We start from the raw sequence: 19,633 nt of genomic DNA on the forward strand, positions 1-19,633 counted from the left end.
ATTAGTAATGCATATGTTGTCGTTCTCTGGGTGGGACGGGGGCCATGGAGTGAGTTCAGTCTGCGCTAATTTTATGTGTACACATGCGTCAGATGGACGCCTTTGCCTGTTGCTTCATGTTTCTTTGTTTCATGTCTTCAGAAGTATAGTTGACTTTTTTTGAAAATGTGTTCTGTGCCATTATAATCAATCATCTAGCTGTTTTTGAAAGCAAGAAACAAAGTTGATCACCCTTTGGAATTGAATTAAGAATGTCTTAAATTCCAGTTCAGTTCCTGATTTTGAATTGATGTAGCAAACAGATGAAGAACAGCAGTTTTAGGAATGTAAGAAAATAAAATAAATTAATTGAAATAAAAAAAAAATCACTTAATGATAATTTTTAATTAGAAAAAAAAATTGAAAGTTTTGAAAAGTTTTGATAGTATTGAAAAAAGTTTAAAAAGCTTTTAAAGTTTGATGGATGGATGGATGGATGGATAGAAGGATGAAACGATGGATGGATAGATGGATGAATGGATGGATGGATGGATGGTTGGATATGTAGTATGATGGATGAATGAATGAATGAATGAATGGATGGTTGGTTGGTTGGTTGGATAGATGGATGGATGGATGGATGGATGAATGAATGAATAGATGGGAGGATGGATGATAGATAGATAGATGGATGGATGGATGGATGGATGGATGGATGATGGATGGATGGGTGGATGGAAAGTTTTGAAAGTATTGAAAAAAGCTTTTAAAGTTTGATGGATGGATGGATGGATGGATGGTTGGATAGATAGATAGATGGATGGGTGGATGGATAGTTGGATAGTTGGATAGATGGATGGATGGATAGATGGTTGGTTAGATGGATGGTTGGATGGTTGGATGGATAGATGGTAATTGGGGTGGATGGTTGAATGGATGGATGGATGATTGGATAGATGGATGGATGGATGGATGGATGGATGTTGGATGGATGGATGAATGAATGGATGAATGGATGAATGAATGAATTGATAGATGGGTGGATGGATAGCTGGAAAGTTGGATAGATAGATGGATGGTTGGATGGATGGATGGATGGATGGATAGATGGGTGGATGGTTGGATGGATGATATTTGGATAGATAGATAGATAGATAGATAGATAGATAGATAGATAGATAGATAGATAGATAGATAGATAGATGAAGGGTTAAACCTTGATTGTTGCTGTCATTTGTAAAGCTCAATGTGAACTTTGAGAAAATGTTTCTTTGCCAGCATTGATTCTCCAACATTTATAAGAGCCTGAAATATTTATAAACCCCTAAACTAAAGAAATGTAGGTCCTTTTTGTTTAGTAATAGACTTGGAGATGTTTGGCCGTTCTGAGATTTTCTGCATTGGCCACTTTAACATATTTTCGCAATGTTGGGAAAGTTACTAATTCTTGAATTTTTAAACCAGCATTCACACAGTATGTGGCGAGGCTTTTTCTCTTAGAGATGTTAATGACGTGGATTGTTAGTCCTGGTTTGTGGAGTTTGTGTGCTCACACACCTCCTAATGAAGTGATCTGTTTGCAAAGTCCTCACAATAACAAGCCAGACCCACGCTGGGCCGATTATATAGGGCATTCCGGTATATTGTCCCGTACAGTGTGTGTGTGTTTTATGTTTGTGAAAAGCTCCGTTCAGCCCGTTTACAAAAGCAAAGACAGTAATGTCTCCGACAGCCACCTGCTGCCTCCGCGAATGCACTGAAAGATGCGGTTTCTGTTTAGTAGAAAGGCTCATCGTGGTGTCTCTCTTCCAACAAAAGTGAAGCAAAGGTGGGTTAATTATATAAACAAAGTTGAAATGACCTCTCAGATCCATCAGCACATTGGAGAAGGACAGTGTTGGCATCTCCTGCGAAATGTCCAGCGCCCCTTTGTTATGATAATTAACCCCACTGCCCTATTGCCAGATAGAAGGGAGAAGGCATTTGTGAGTATTAGAGCTTCATTAGCATGCCACAGCACCACCATCACCCTCCATTCACAGCCGCCTCGGCCTTTTGTGTCTCCTTTCTTGTTCTTTCGTGTGAGTACTTCTTCTGGAGTGAGAGAAAGCTTGGCCTTCACATGCCAAGACAGTTTGACAACTTCTGGGTGCTTGTTCAAGCGAAAGGGGAAAAAACAAGGAGCTGAAAAGCAGTATCAGCTGCTCACAAGGGTCGGACTTCCAAAGACCCTCAACAATTGAATTGATTTGCTTAGCAAATAAAAATCACTCTCAGAAATAGACTTGTGAAAGTTTATAATTTTGGCTGTACTGTTCATTTTGTTGAAATAGTTACAAAAATTTTAATTTGCTGAAAATTTACTCACCCTCTGGCCATCCAAGATCAGGATGAGTTTGGTTCTTCATCAGGTTTGTAGAAATGTAGCACTAAATCAGTGTCTCAGCAATGGATGCTCTGCAGTGAATGGGTGCCGTCAGAATGAGAGTCCACACAGCTGATAAAAACATCACAATAATCCACAAGTAATCCACACCACTCCAGTCCATTAGTTAACATCTTTGTGAAGACAAACGCTGAAACAAATCCAACATTAAGACGTTTTCAACTCCATAATCCATAATAACACTTCCTCCAGTGAAAAAGTGTTCTGGTCTGAATCAGGAGAGAAATCTGCGCTGATCAAGCAGTGTTTAAACAGCTCTAAACAAATATGTGGCTGGATTTTGATGTGAGAGACAGCAGGTGATGTACCTTTTCACTGGAGGAAGTGTTATTATGGATTATGGACTCTATGGTATTTTAGTTAAAAATGTCTTAATGCTGGGTTTGTTTCAGCTTTTGTCTTCTCCAGATGTTAACTGATGGACTGGAGTGCTGTGGATTTTTTGTGGATTATTGTGATGTTTTTATCAGCTGTTTGGACTCTCATTCTGACGGCACCCATTCACATTGCTGAGACACTGATGCAATGCTACATTTCTACAAATCTGATGAAGAAACAAACTCATCCTGATCTCGGCTGGCCTAAGTGTGAACACATTTGCAGCAAACGTTCACTTTTGCATGAACATTTTCAGCATATTATTATTTTTGGGTGAATTACTCCTTTTAAATAAAAGACCAAAAAACCAAGATCCACAAAAACACATATACCCTTATATTCTCCACTAATCCAGTAATGCAGTTTAGACTTCTGATATTTCTTATTTTTTTTATTATTATTTATTATTATTTTGTGTGTGTGTGTGTGTGTGTTGGATGGTTTGATTTACCTGTCTGTGTTTTGCTTTAAAAATCTTTTGTGGCTCTCAAGAATCAATCAAGAAAAAATGGAAAAACCCGCCGCATTTCTGAGACCCCCTCCGTCTCCAGCAGCTTCTTTTCACAGGGTAGAAATTTAGTAGTTTTTGTTCATATTTTGAATTGTATTTTATTTTTATATTTTATTTATATTTTTTATATTCTTTTATATTTTAATTTTAGTTAAAGTTTTAGTGTTTTTGTATTTTTGTCTTATTTTATTTTAAAATATGTCTATAGTTTTTATTATTCTATTATTTAGTACTTAAATATTTTATTTGATATATCTCAAAAAACAACACCTAATAATATTATAGTTTAAGCAATTTTTTAAATATTTTATTAAATTTTTGGTTAATGTTTATTTTATTTCAAGGAATGAACTTTTTTCTGGTTTTAGTTTAATAAACAATAATAATCCTAGACTGAATACTATAGTTAAAAATCTTTGCTCTATGAATTAAATGTAACAGAAATACTGTTTTATATATATATATATATATATATATATATATATATATATATATATATTATATATATAATATATATATAATATATATATATATATGCATTCTATTGTCCTAACAAACAAAAAAGCCTAAACCAGTGTAGTCCAAATCACAAATAAATGACTCTCATGAGTTGATTCTTTTAATCAGTCGACTCAAAAGAATCATGAATCAGTATTGAACTCATGAGCTGATGGTTTGAATCAGTCTACTGATTCACTGAATCAGTCAGAGAATCACATTTTTTATTTGTTTATTTATTTGTATTTCTTTTTATTTTATTTATTTGTTCATTAGATTTATGACCAATTATTGGCAGCGATGCTTGAAAGAATCATTTACCGAATCAATTAACCAGAATTGGTTTAATTACTTACGATTCCCGTCCCTTTTTGAATAATAAATGTACATGTGGTGCTTCCAGCATCATTAAACCTGGCAGTTCACATGATCTCTCTCTTGTGAAATGATTCGCACCCAGCAGAAGCACAAGCTGTTGGTTTTACTGTGAGTTTTTGGACTTCAAAGCTCCTTTTGGTGAAGACATAAAGCAGATGAGTTCACAAGACCTCGCTCAATGTCAGCGTGAAGGACATCAGCCTTCAGAGGAAACAAACACTCGTTTACAGTTCAGTGTTCACTTTACAGTGATATTATATACAAAGAACATGTTGCTCATCATTCACTTAATGATACATTCATTGTATCTCAATATTTATGTATTTTTTCTAAAAGATGATAAATGGCAAAAATACATGTTAATATCTAGCGATTATTATTTGCTGTTTAATGCAACATCTGTTTTTAGCAGGTGTGAGTGTGGAAATAACTATGAATATTTGTGATACTGGTTGATTATATTGCATTGAGAGTATTGATTATCACATAAAATATTGAAACCAGAACTTTTAACTAGTAATTTTTATTCATTCATACTTAGGTAAAAGATGCCATTAAACAAATCTATAATATATACTGTATTGATGTTGTTTCTACATTAATTTAGAGATTCGGTTGTGATTGCAACTATTATTAATCATGATTAATTACAAAAAAACATTTTTTTTTTAATTATATTTTCTTTTAAGTTAGATTTTTTATATTCTGTTTTAATTTTAAAGTTTTTAAAAAAATGATACTCTATATCAGTAAAAAAGAAAAATTGCAAGTAAGGTTTTTTTTTGTCTATTTAGTTTCAGTCAGGGTCATTAGTTAACTAAAACTAAAACTTTAATTAATTTTAAAATCATTAAAGGAAAAAAAAAAAAGTCATTTCTTAAAATGAAATAAATGTTCAGAAAATGAAATTTAAATAATAATAAAAAAAAACACTAAACCTGAAATATAAAATAAAAAAAGAAAGAAAGAAAACCTCTGCTAAAAATGACAAAAAACACAACAAAATGACTGAAATAAAAACTCTTTTATTAAATGATAATAACCCTATATTGATGGAAGATGTGTGATTAATTAGCTTTAATTGATTTACAGCACTATGATATTCACAATTTTGCTTAATGTTACATCACCAGTGAAGTCTTATGAATATTTCTCCCCTGCTCTGATGGTTAGTTTTCTGTTTCTCTCTGTAAACCACACAAATATTCATCCTTCAGCAAATCATTACAAAAAAAAACAAAACACTAAATCCATAATCTTCCTAACATCATTTTCACACTTTTTTTTTTTTTCTCTCATCTCTCCTGATTATGCGTGAGTGTGTGTGTGCGCGTGTGTGTGTGCCTGTGTGTGTGTGTGTGTGTGTGTGTGTGTGTGTGAGTGTGTGTGTGTCGGTGTAAGTGTGAGTGTGTGTGTGTGAGTGTGAGTGTGTGTGTGTCGGTGTGAGTGTGAGTGTGTGTGTGTGTCTGTGTGTGTGTGTGTCTGTGTGTGAGGTCAGGCTCACTGATGGGATGCTGCTGTTAAGTCAGTTGGGTTTGTCTGCGATCTGCTCGTTTCTCTTCATGGTGGGTGGCAGAAGCGCAGCGTTAAACAGCCGGAGGAGAGACTGTGTGTCAAGACACACACGTATGCAGACGTTCACACGCTTGCTCCTCACTGTGCTGCTGCTGTGAGAGAGAGAGAGAGAGAGAGGGAGAGAGGAAGGTCATGTTTCAGACATGTTAAATATCGTCTTTAGACGTGTTCGTGACTCTGAGAGCGATGCAATGCAAAAAAAATTTAAAAAAATAATGAATACGAATCTCTTCCTCTGTATTTTTGTCTTGTTTTCCAAAACAAATATCTAAACATCCTTAAATCAAGATACATTTACTGGAGATGCAAAATGAAGATACAATAATACAAAAAATACAAAAATACAATAATTTAAAATATTTTATTACCTGTGTACTTACATAGTAACTAGATGTGTACATAGTATGTAACCACAGTGTAAGTACACATTGATACATAGTACTGTATCTACAGCTCTAATGTTTGTGTAACTACACATATGTAACAAACCACTCAAAGGTATGTGTAAGTACAAATGTGTAACAGGACATTGGCAACAACACTTTTTGGTAATAAAAGTACAAATGTGTGACAGGACTAACAACACGTATTGGTAAAGAAAGTGTTACACTTTACATTAGATTTATCATGTAATTACTCTGATGTTCCACAGCAGTGGCGAGTAAGTTAGGCTTTACATATAAATTGTGGTTGGTGTCCAGAATGTTACACTTTATATTAAGTGGACAGTTCCTGAGGAGTTACCATGTAAGTACACTGGTATTACAGTGGTGCATCAACTCCAACTTCAGATCCAACTCCTCCCACTTTACATATCCCTAAACCTGCCCATCTCCACCCCCTGGATCCCATCTCCACACCTTAACCTGCCCAACCTGCCCACCCCCAGGTTTAGGGGTGGAGATGGGATCCAGGGGGTGGAGATGGATCAGGATTAGGAGTGGAGATGGGATCCAGGAGCAGCAAATCATCATATTAGAATGATTTCTGAAGATCATGTGACACTGAAGACTGGAGTAATGATGCTGAAAATTCAGCTGCGCATCACAGAAATAAATTACAGTTGAACAGATATTCACAAAGAAAATAGATGTTTTACATTATAAAATATTTAACAATTTTTACTGCATTTTTGATCAAATAAATGCACACCCTAAAAGACACCTTTACTAAATAAACGATCAGTTTATGTACGTTTGCTTTGTGCTCGTTCTCAAATATTTCTTCTTTGTTTTACTGTCTGATGTTTCTCTGAATGTGACAGAATCCTAACTCTCTCTCTCTCTCTCTCTCTCTCTCTCTCTCACACTCTCTCTCTCTCTCTCTCTCTCTCTCTCTCTGTGTGTTTTCTTCATTGGCGTTGGTGCAGATAAACAGCAATTTAGCAGTGATGTGCTTCTCCACAGCTGTCATGATAACAGCTTGCGTTTTTAATTTTCTCTCCGTCTTGAGGGATTTTCTCAATCAGAGCAGTTTGACAGGGCCGGACGCTTATCAGACCTCCGTCCTTAATAACTCGCAGCGCTTCTCCTTGACGTCTGTCCTCATTCTTTAAGCCTGTAAGTGTTGTGCTGAGTTCCTGCATTCACTGGTCTGGAGTCAGTCGGGAGTAATTTCAGTAATTTGTCTTTACTGAAGCCTTCATTAGTCGCGCTGATCTGCTGAAGAAATAAATCACTTGCTCTAAAGTTATTTTAAAAAGTCTAAAAGTTATTTAAACAGAAAATACTATTTCAAACAATTAAGGTGCTAAGAATAAAAAGGAAATGTTTGTTTTCAACTTACATAATACAATGTTGTTGTTTTTTTAATAGTATTTCATCAAAATAAATTGCTAAAAATAAAAATGCGACATTTCTTTATTTTCAATTAAATTTTTTTGTTTTAATACTCTTTGTAGCAATGGTTTTGACTCTGTTGCTCCATTTAAAATTAAGAAACCTAAATTACAGTTGCAACCTTAGCTAAACAAAGATACTCATGCCGCTAGACAGGAATGGAGGAAAGCTGAAAGAAAGTGGGAGGATAGGCTCCAAGTTTCCTATGAAATCATGATAGATTGTATGATGAGCTAGCAGCACTCAGTTAACCCTCTGAGGTCTAGGAGGTTTCGGGGGCCTGGAGAAGTTTTGATATCCCCTGACTTTTGTGCTTTTTTTCAGTTGCTTATAAATAGATACATGGCTAAAGTCTAATAACACTGTAATCAGTACAAACTGGGCTACAATAATATGTAAAGAGCATGTATGTACATGATTGTGTTTTTGAGAAAACAACGTTTATGCGTGGTTCGTAAAAAACTACAATTTTGAAGTCACTGAAATAAGGTCATAAAACAAAATAGAGAACATTTGTTCACAAGACTGTCAAACCTGGAGCTTGTAGCTTAGAATTTTTGCTTCAAAATGATGTGAAAATCATCTTGTTTACTCACTCACAGAAAACAATAGATTAATTTAAATTTTCTAAGACACTTTTTGTTTCAAAATGGCATATGCGAGTAGGCGTCAACTATCATGAATATTTGTGTAATCCACACCTGAGAAGACAAAGACCCACATAATGAGCTGCATAATGAGCCTTTCAGGCAGGTGAGTGACCGAGAGGGAAGAGTTACAAGAAAGAATGTAAGGACAAAATAAATGTTTATATTTTTATGTTTGTAGTTTATTTAGAATATATTTAATTATCCCCCAAAATAACTTGAGATTCACTTGCGAGTGCAGTTAAACAGTTTATTAGGAACAATCAAAGCTGACTTTCAAAGCTGAATTTTTAGCATCATTACTCTAGTCACACAATCCTTCAGAAATCATTCTAATATTCTGATTTGCTAATCTATATATATAAAAAAAAAAAAACAATATATATATATATATATATATATATATATATATATATATATATATATATATATATATATATATAAATATTATTATTATTATTATTTTATTATTATTAATTTGGAAGAGATTATGCGAGGGAAAAATATTTTTCTAACATGACAGCAAAGCATGCACATAGTCCAAAGACTCTTTTCAATACAATACATAATGTTTTAAATCCTACCTTGCTTTTATATCCTGAGGCTTCACCTAAAACCTGTGATAATTTTTTGAAGAGCTTTATAGATAAAAACTCTATTCAATCTCGTATTACCATGCCTGCTTAACTGAATTTGAGCCTGTTTCTTCTTTCTTTCTTGTGGATGTTTTGCATAAAATGAAGCTTTCCTTATGCTCCTTGAATGTAGTTCCTCCTCGTCTTTTTATGGAAGTGCTGGGTGTCATTGAACCTTTTATTATAACAATAATAAATAGTATCTATTTAATATCTATCTACTGTCTCAAGGCACTGTTCCACCATTTCTGAAACATGCAGTAATGAATCCACTTCAAAAAAAGGTCTTTCATCAATTGACTGTATTTTTAAGTGAGAATTTGTTAGACAAGTTTCCGTTGGGTTTTAGACAACATCATAGTACAGAGTCATCTTTGCTGAAGGTACTGAATGATCTTTTGTTAGCTGTGGACTTAGGTAATTCTGCAATTCTGCAAGTACTCTTGGACCTCAGTGCTGCTTTTGACACAGTTGACCATGCCATTTTACTTGAAAGGTTGAGCGACTGTGTAGGAATTCAAGGTACTGCATTGAAATGTTTTAAATCCTATCTTTGTGATAGAACATTTTCGGTGGAGGTTGGGAATTTTTCTTCCACTTCTGTACCATTAACTTGCGGTATGCCTCAGGGATCAATTTTGGGCCCGCTTTTGCTTTCACTTTATTTGCTCCCTTCAGGCAGGATTTTTCAAAAGTATAACATTCATTACCATTTTTATGCTGATGACATACAGGTGTACCTCCCTTTGAATGGTGGGGATAATTATGATATACATTCTCTATTAAATTGTATATGTGGTAAGATGCTGGTCGGCAGCCAACTTTCTAACATTAAATGATTCTAAAACTGAAATTGTAGTTTTCGGACCTCCAGCATCTATCAGTTTGGGTCCTTTATCCTAGAATTCTCATACTCATGCAAAAAAAAGTGCTCTTTAATAATGGTCCTAAATTTGACAGATAAATTAACTCAGTGATAAAGAATAGCTTTTATCATCTTAGATCTATTGCGAAACTGAAAGCGTTTTTATCACTGAGGGACTTGGAGACTGTGATCCATGCTTTTATTTATTCCAAACAGTTTGTTGCTGACTGTGCCATGGTCATGTTTGAAGTTAAAAGGAAATTGTGCTTTCTCTGTTGTGGCTCTACGACTGTGGAACGATCTGTCGGTAAATAATAGGCTGTCATCTAATGTTAAGTGTTTTAAATCTTCGCTGAAAACATATATTTTCTCTCTGGATTTTGGATCAATGTTCTCTTGCTAGTTTATCTGTTTTTATTGTATTGTATTTTCTTTTGGTGTGTATTTAATCGATTTACGTTGTACAGCACTTTGGTCAGCCGCCGCTGTTTTAAATGTGCTTTAGAAATAAAAAAGCCTTGCCTTGCCTAGCGTGTTGAATAAAATAATGTTCATTCATTGATGTGAAGAAGCTCTACTTTTCTCTCTGCTGTAGTTTCAGTGTAAAGTCGAGTCTCACGCTCCATTAACTCCTACAGAAACTGCTCAGAAACATTTTCCAGCCAGTTTTCCCTGTAGTTTGTGTTTCCTTCACTGTCGTCTGTGTCACATTTATTTTTCCACGTTTCTTTTGTGCGATTTCATCATTCGCTGTGAAGCAGCATCAGTCTGTCTCAGTGTTTTTGTGAAATGAGTCACTCAGATGGTTTCTTTCAGCTTCCTACATTCAATGAGCGTGAATGAAATGCCTGCGGTCTGTTTGTTGCATTTATTTTTAAATAATTTGTTTCATTTGACATTTTTATGATTTAAATAATTATTAGTAAGTGTTTTATTTTGATTGCATTTATTTTTAAATTATTTATTTCATTTGACATATTTATGCTTTATTTAATTATTAGTAAGTGTTTTATTTTGATTTGTTTTTGTTTTAAAATTATTTATTTACATTTAAAATTTTTACCATTTAGTTAATAGCAAGTGTTTTTATGGTTTCATTTAAACATGATTTATTTTGTCTTACTTTAATGATTTAATTCTACATTTTTATGATTTAAATAATTAATTAATGTTTTTTTTTTTTCCATCAACCATCCCTCACGTCTTCTGTGTGACTGAGCGCTGAGCAGATTGGAGCTGAAGCGCTCTCGTGTCTTTGGTTTGGCTCTGCTCGTGTGGTTTGGGTCGAGACCAGTGCTTCTCTGATGGACGTCTCTCGGCCTGCGAGCAGTGATTTCACTGTTACAGCAGTGATTCTGACACACATTCTCACGCTGGATTGATGAATATATTGGGTTTCAGTCATCCTTCGCTCACACTCTCCTGTGCTTTCTTCTGTTAGACACAAAGAAGAGGAATTTCTGCTGTCATCTTAAAAAACAGCATAACAATATCCAGTATGATCATACATTATATTCCTAACGAGTAGATCATGGAGAGCTTCCCATCAGCTCTCGATCAGCCCGTCTGGGTTCTTTTGTATTTAATAACTGGCTGATAATGAGACATCATGTGGAGGAAGATCCTCAGAAGATTCACAAGCGGTTTTTGTCAGCCGAACCACTTTGACCTGCAATATTTACTTAATATATTTGCTCAATATTTACTCATTAATTTAGCAATACATCGGCATGTTTACAGTTCTCTGTCGAGAGTTAATGGTCACATCGCCTGCGGGTAAACAAATAAAATATTTTAACTTTAGTAAGTGTTTACAGTTGCTTTTAAAATGTTTTGTTCTAAATTTTATGGTTTAATTAATTATTAGTAGGTGTTTTATTTAGATTTTTATTGTTTAATTTTACATTTTTATTTAACAGTAAGAGTGTTATTTAATAGCTTTTATTTTAAAATTATTCAGTTTAATTTCAATTTTTTATCACTTAATTAATTAGTAAGTGTTTTTTTGTTTTTATATTATTTATTTTCATTTAGATATGTATGATTGAATTCATCATTAGTAAGTGTTAAAATTATTATTATTATATATATATTATATATATTTTTAATTTTTATGGTTTAATTAATAACATTTTATTTTGATTTGCTTTTATTAAAAAAAAATAATAACAATTTTAAGGACAAAAACCTGACAGATGTTTAATTTGATATTTTTATGATTTAATTAATTTATAGTAAGTGTTTTATTTCATTTGCTTTGGTTTTGAAATTATTTATTTTAATTGAGCATTTTTTTCTGATTTAATTAAAAGTGTTTTTATTATTTTATTTTATATTTTTTTCTGATTTAATTAATTATTAGTAAGTGTTTAAATTTTATTACATTTATTTTACAATTATTTTTGTCATTTTATATTTTTATGATTTAAGTCATCAACAGTCAGTGTTTTATTTTGATTGCTTTTTTACAATAATTTATCTCATTTTAAACGTTTATGAATTAATCATTAGTAAGTGTTTTATTTGGATTGTTTTTATTTTAAAATTATTTGTTTAATTTTACATTTGTTCAATTTATTAATAGTGAGTGTTTGATTATTTTATTTTTTTATTTTCATGATTCATCAGTTATTTAGAAGTATTTTTATTTTTATTTGTTTTCATTTAAAAAATATCTATTTTTATTATTTAATTATTACAAGTTTGGAAAGCTTTTAGAGGAGCGCTTGTCTGGTTCAGGCTCATTTTTATTTCTCTGTTTTTCCTAATGGAGTGTTTCTTCTTCTTCTTTTTTTTTTCAGTGTCTTGAGCCTTGCAAGGCATCATGGGACCTGAAGGAGAACCAGTGTCAGGACTTGTGTGAGGTATGGAAACTCTGAGATGTAAAAGAGTCATGTGAGAGCCGGCCTGAGATGAGTGACTCACAGCCATCCTGCTTCTGCTTTCAGACTCAGTTCCCGAAGAAGCATTACGAGTGTTTGACGAGCTGCGAGTTCCTGCGCTCCGTTCAGACGCTGAAGCCGGGAGACTGTCCCGCACCGGAGCAAGCGAGCGGATTCGCCGCAGCCTGCGTGGAGAGCTGCGAGACAGACCCGGAGTGCACGGCTCTGAAGAAATGCTGTCCGAACGGATGTGGACACACCTGCCAGATCCCCAAGAACCCCTATAAAGGTACAAACACTTCAACAGCAAAAAATAAATCATTTACTCACCCTTGTGTCGTTCAAACCTGTGTGACTTCCTTTATTCCATGGGGAAATCTCTGTTTTTTTTTTTTTTTTTTTTTATGTACACCAATGAAATTCACAGAAAGAGAGAAAAGTCATGCTTAGGTTAAGAATTTTTAAAAAATCAAATACTAAAATAACCAAAAGATTCAAAGTACTTACAGTTACTGCACTTATTTTTTCACATATAAAACCTAAATAGTAATAAAAAATAAATAAATAAGGAAAATACTCAAGCTAAAGTAAAAATAAATAAAACCTAAATAGCAAAAAAAAATAAATAAAAAAAAAAAAAACAAAATTAAATTAAATTACACCTAAATAATAATATTAAAAAATAATAATAAAAATGAGAAAAAAAAACCACACAAAAAAATGCTAAAAAGTAAACTAAAATTAAATAAAAAAAAACAAACAGAAAATATACAAATAAAATGTTCAAAATAATAAATTGTATAAATGTAATGTAAATGCATACTAAATTACTAACTGGAAATAACTAAAACTAAAAAAACCAAATTAATAATATATATTAAAATATATATATTATATAATATATATATATATATATATATATATATATATATATATATATATATATATATATTAAAGATGAATACATTAAATAATGAAATGTGTATAAATAACAAAAAATACTAAGGAGGCACTTTGGATAAAAGCATCTGCCAAATGCATAAATGTAATGTAATTCAAAACATTAATACCTTTTTTTTGTATGGATAATTATTATTATTATTACTATTTTACTTGAACTACAAAATTAAAACTAATAAATAAAAATTAAATAAAAAACCCCCTAAAATTCTAAGTATAAAAAACTATAAATATGAATGACAAAAAAAAAAAAATAAATAAAAGTACTAAAGTTTTAACTAAAGTTAAAATAATAAAAAAATGTAAAAATAAAATCCAATTCAAAATATTTACAAAACCTAAGCATTATATATATTAGTTTTTATTCATTTTTATTTATTAGGTTTAGTTATGTTAGTAGTTACAGTAAAAAAAAAAAAAAAAAATAATACATTTTATTTATATATATATATATATAGATATATATATATATATATATCTATATAGTATATATAGATATTATATATATATATATATATATATATATATATATATATATATATATATATATATATATATATATATATATATATATATATTTTTTTTTTTTTTTTTTTTTTTTTTTTTTTTTTTTTTTTAACTGTAACTACTAACATAACTAAACCTAATAAATAAAAATGAATACAAACTATATAGGAGCAATAAAAACTTATAAATAAATAAATAAATGAAAAAAAAAAAAACAACAACAACAATATATATATATATATATATATATATAAATATATATATATTCAAAATGAAATTCCAAATATAAATGAAAACTGTAACAGAAGTGTGGCGTCTGATGTTGTTGGCGGTCGAGTGAAGGAGGCTTTACGGTTTGGTTTTATTGATGTCAGATTTACTGGTTCCCCCTCGTTTGCAGAAAGCTGTAAAGCCTTTTATTGAAATCCAAAGGCAGTCAGAGAGTCATTGCCTGAGTCAGAAGCGTAATTGTTTCTCTCTGTTAAGATGATGATCAACGATGCTGGAAACCATTATCATCTCAAATTGAGCGTCGCTGCTCTGTCGATGGCTCTCAGATGTTCCTGCAGGTGGACGAACACAACCTCGCCTTTCTCCTCGACCCGGTTCAACTAATAATATCAGTAACACGCTGCTGCTTAAAGCCTTTATTTATAATGCATTATGAAGTATTCATAATGCATGTTGTAATGCATTATATCTTTTCACAGATGCATCATAATATTTGCAGGTTCTTTGTTGCATCTTAAATCAGTCGTGTGTTTTAATGCATTTACCATCTAAAGGTTTGATAATGAATAGATAAGAATCATAATGTATTATAACTGTGATTATAATTAATTATGAGATCCTACAATGCATTATAGGGTGCATAGTTAGTGCATTAAAATACTTTTATAACGCGTTATTTATAAGGCCTGTATTCTATATACAAAGATAAAAATTAGAGCAAGGATTTTAAAGTTAAATGAAGATGTTTTATTATTTTTCATATTTTTGCAATGAATAAATATTTCAGAGAAGCTCAAAAGACAATGTTATTTTAGTATCACTGAAAAATTATTATATAATTAATATTTTGAATTATTTTTTTATTTTTTTATTTTAGTTTTTTTTTTTTTTTTTTGTCATTTTTATCTAGTTCATATTTTTTCTTTTTAAACATGATTTAACATTTCATTTTTATTTCAATTTTAGTTATTTGGTGCATCGAGTTAAAGTAAGTGAAACTGAGAAATGTTGCCTGGGCAACTAACTTTATTTATGTTATTTTATTTCAGTTAATGTTTATTTCAAGTAGCAAACATGTTTTTTAAGGTTTTAGATTTAGTTAATAATATAATAACCCTGATTTTTGCATTAATTTTCTGGTCATGTGTTTGATAACTTGACTGACTTGAGATTTATGTTTGGTCGTAACAATGAATAAATAAAATAATTTTAATGTATTATAAATAAATTGTTTATAATTAATTATGAGATCATACCATGCATTGTAGGGTGCATAATTAATGCATCAAAAATACTTTCATAAATGCATTATATATGAAGGCTTTAAGTAAAGTGTTACCGTAATGTCAAAAATAGTGACATATGCAGTGCATGTTTTTACTCTGACCACGTTTTCATGGTTTTGTGTTTCTAATGATGCATTTTAAAGCATGAAGCCAGAGCGGTGTTTCAGGAGAGTTTCAGAAGATATTCCTGAACGCCTCGTTTCTTTTGATTTAGTTTTGAGCTCTCTGAAATTCACCAGGAGCTTCCTGAGAGTGGGAACCACGCGAACCACTCTCACTTCTCAAATCCTCAAACACGACTTCATTACTTCTCACATCTCTTCTCAGATTCGTGTTTTCATGTTCTCTGGGCAGTTTGTGCTTTCGTGCTACATTGTAGATCAATTCCCCTCAATTCTTCATCTAAGATGAAGCACAAAAATAACTTACTAGAAATAAATTGAATTAAAAATGAAATAATAAATTAAAAATAAATAATATTTAAAAACTAACAAAAATGCTGACAACATTGTTGAAAAACCGAAAGTATCAAAATAAAAGCTAATTCAAAATATTAATAAAAACTAAAGTAGTATTTAAATAATACGGACTCTTGTCCACACTGTATAAATGTAATGTAAATGTAAATACATAAATGTAGAAAAATCGTCCTTCTTTGCTATAAATAAAAGCTAAAACTAAACTAAAACTAAACTGAAATATAAATAAATTAAACCAAAATTGGTAATAATAATAATAATAATAATAATAATAATAATAATAATAATAATAATAATACCAAGATGGCTGCCATGCTCTGTCTCTGAGGTCTCCAGCTCTCTACAATCTAATACAAATCATTGTAATCACATATTGGACCATTACTTTAAGGTTAACACTTGGTCAATATATGTATTTAGTCTTCACATTTTGAATATTGGACTTGCGCGGTGAGTGAATTGGACTGTTTTCATCATTTCAACTGTTTGAGAGGCTTCTGGGCTTGGTGGGCCTGCCACTCCTATTTCAGTACATCTTGGTAAGATTGTGGAATCATGCCTCCCAAAGGTAGTAAACAACCATCAGAGGATGATACAGTTGTAACTATGGGTGTGTTGACCCACATGATGGATCAGCAGAGAGAATTTTATAAGGAAATGTTAAAACAACAACAGGACAACTTTCAAGAGTTTCATTCAAATCATTATGGATAGAAATGCGAAAAGGTTGGATGGTGTGATTAGAGATGTACAAGAATTAAAAACTAGTCTGCAGTTCACACAAGGCATCATGGATGAGATGAAAGTTAAGAATGATATTGACATAAAAATTAGATAATTTGAGAGCAGTATTTTAAAATCAAAGCAGGAATTGGAGGATCTGTTTGAGAAGCTGGATCACATTGAAAATCAGTTAAGGAGATCTAATCTACTAATTGATGGGATCGCGGAGGAAAAAGGCGAAACAATCAGTGGATTAGAAATGAAGATTCAACAAATGCTGTCTAATAATTTGGGTCTGGATAGTTCTACAATTGAGATGGAAAGGGTCCACCGGATTGGCCAATTCCATGAGGGAAGAAAGCCAAGAAAAATTGTTGTGAAGCTTAGACTTAGATTGAAAGACCCGACAGCGCATCCTTTCCTCCACCAAGAAATTAAAGGGTACAAACATTTATATCAATGAAGACTTTTCTGATTTGGTGCAGCAGAGGAGACGTGAACTGCTGCCAAAACTGAAGGAGGCAAGAGAGAAAGGTGAAAGGGCCAGGGCCAGCTTAAGGTTATGATAAGCTTATAATTTGGCCGGCAAATGGACAAAAGCTAGCATCTGAATAATTGCTCATGATCTTTATTTAGATTCTTATCCTGATGTTTTTGTTTTGATGTTTTAATCTTAGTAATATGATAAATTTAACTTTCAAACTTGCCTAAAGAAAAGGTTTAGTTTTAGCTCATTTGAACATTTGTAGTCTTAGAAATAAGGTTCATGAAATTATAAACATCTGTTTCTAATGGGATTCATGTATTGGCCTTATCAGAAACACACTTTAGACTGCAGTTTTGATAATTCACAGTTAGCTGTTTGAGGGGTACAGACTATTTAGAAAAGATAGAAATCAAAATGGTGGGGGTGTTGCATTCTATATTAGCGAAAATATTGCAGTCACTCCAAGGGAAGATTTGATGGGCAGCGATGTTGAAGTGATATGGTTACAGTTAAATATTCAGTTTAACAAACCCATTTTAGTGGGCTGCTGTTACCGACCTCCCAGTTCAAATGTAGATTACTTGGAAAAGATATGTGATAACATTGAGAAGGCATCTGCTCAAACCAAAGATATCTTTCTTTTGGGGGATTTCAACATTGATTGGTTTTCAAAGAAGTGTTATTTACGTAGAAAGATGATAACTATAACTAATGCTTCTAACCTTAAGCAGATTGTTACACAACCCACAAGAATTTCTTTGAATGGTAAATTTAAATCAACATGCATTGACCACATTTTTACAAATGTGTATGAGTTGTGTTCACATGTCATCTCAGTTGGAGTAGGATGCAGTGATCATAATTTAATCATCACAACAAAGAAAACTAAATTGCCTAAATTTGGTGCAAGGATTGTCTATCGTAGGTCTTATAAAACGTTCGATCCTAATGCGTTTGTGGGAGATGTTGAAAGGTCCACTTGGTCGGCGGTCTGTGACGAGGAGGATGTTAATGCTTCTTTACGTATTTTTATGGATCGGTTTGTGAAAATAGTTGATAAACATGCACCAATTAGAAAAAGGTCGATAAAAAGCAATAATGCTCCTTGGTTAGATGCCGAGCTAAAATCTATAATGAGGGAAAAGGGATAATGCCAAAGCTGAAACTTTAAACTCTAAAAGTGATATGGATGAAAGGTATTATTGTAAGTTGAGAAATAAAGTGACAAAGTTAAATAAAAAGAAAAAAAAAGAAAATATATTTTAGTCAAAAGATTAGTAACTCATCAAATAATAGCAAGCAATTGTGGAAAGTTATTAATGAAATAATGTGTAAAAAAAACTAAATGTTCTAATATGTATTTGGGAAACATCAGCAGAAATAATTACTAAACCTTTGGATATAGCAAATCATTTGAATGACTTTTTTATAAAGAAAACTGCAAATTTAAGATCTAGTATGTTATCATACCCTAAGGATTCACCTTGTAGTAATTGTGAAGAATATTATGAGGAATAAATCTTGTTCATTGACATTTGGTACAGTTAAAGAGGAAATTGTTGAAAAGATGTTGCTCTCTCTCCCGGAGGAAAAAATTGCAGGTATAGATCACTTGGATGGCAAAATTTTTTAAAACGGTTGCTAATATCTTATGCAAGCCTATTAGTCACATTTTTAATAGATCTGTGATAAGTGGGGTGTTTCCGGAAATTTTGGAAGCAGTCTAAAATTATACCTTTAGTGAAAGATGATAGATTAGGTCTCACTGAATCAAATTGTAGACCAATTAACATTCTACCCATATTGAGCAAAATATATTTGAAAAGTTACTTTTTAATCAAATGATACAGTACTTTGTATCAATAATTTTGCTCTCCAATACACAGGTCACAGCATGCTTATAAGCCAGGACACTCCACTAACACTGCATTGGTACAAATGGTAGACCAGTGGCTAACTTTTATGGATGACAAAAAACTTGTGGGTGCTGTGCTGCTGGATTTCACAGCAGCTTTTGATGTTATTGACCATGACATTTTACTGTCTAAGCTAAAGTGCTATGGGTTTTCACATCAGTCTGTGTCCTTGATATGTAGTTATCTCTCTGGTAGAAGTCAGCGGGTATTTTTCTGATTGTAAGCAGTTGTCATGTGGTATTCCTCAGGGCAGCTGTTTGGGTCCATTGTTGTTTTCTGTGTTTGTCAATGATTTGTCACATGCTGTTTTAAGAGCAGATGTTGTACTGTATGCAGATGATGCTACAATGTTTTATGCATCACCTACAGTAACTGACATAAGTTGTACCTTGCAGAATGAACTTAATGCCAT

General features: G+C 32.2%; 1 protein-coding gene across 2 annotated transcripts in view; it reads left to right on the forward strand.

Moving 5' to 3' along the window:
* The window catches only part of LOC109080956 (anosmin-1-like), a 63,847-nt gene that overhangs the window by 11,343 nt on the left and 32,871 nt on the right, over nt 1-19,633 (forward strand). For both annotated transcript variants that reach the window (XM_042764419.1, XM_042764421.1), the window contains exons 3-4: nt 12,552-12,614; nt 12,699-12,921. In XM_042764419.1, the coding sequence (XP_042620353.1) occupies nt 12,552-12,614; nt 12,699-12,921 (286 nt within the window). The remainder of the gene's footprint in view (nt 1-12,551; nt 12,615-12,698; nt 12,922-19,633) is intronic.

The sequence above is a fragment of the Cyprinus carpio genome, chromosome A9 (genome assembly GCF_018340385.1).
Source record: "Cyprinus carpio isolate SPL01 chromosome A9, ASM1834038v1, whole genome shotgun sequence".
Classification (NCBI taxonomy): Eukaryota; Metazoa; Chordata; class Actinopteri; order Cypriniformes; family Cyprinidae; genus Cyprinus; species Cyprinus carpio.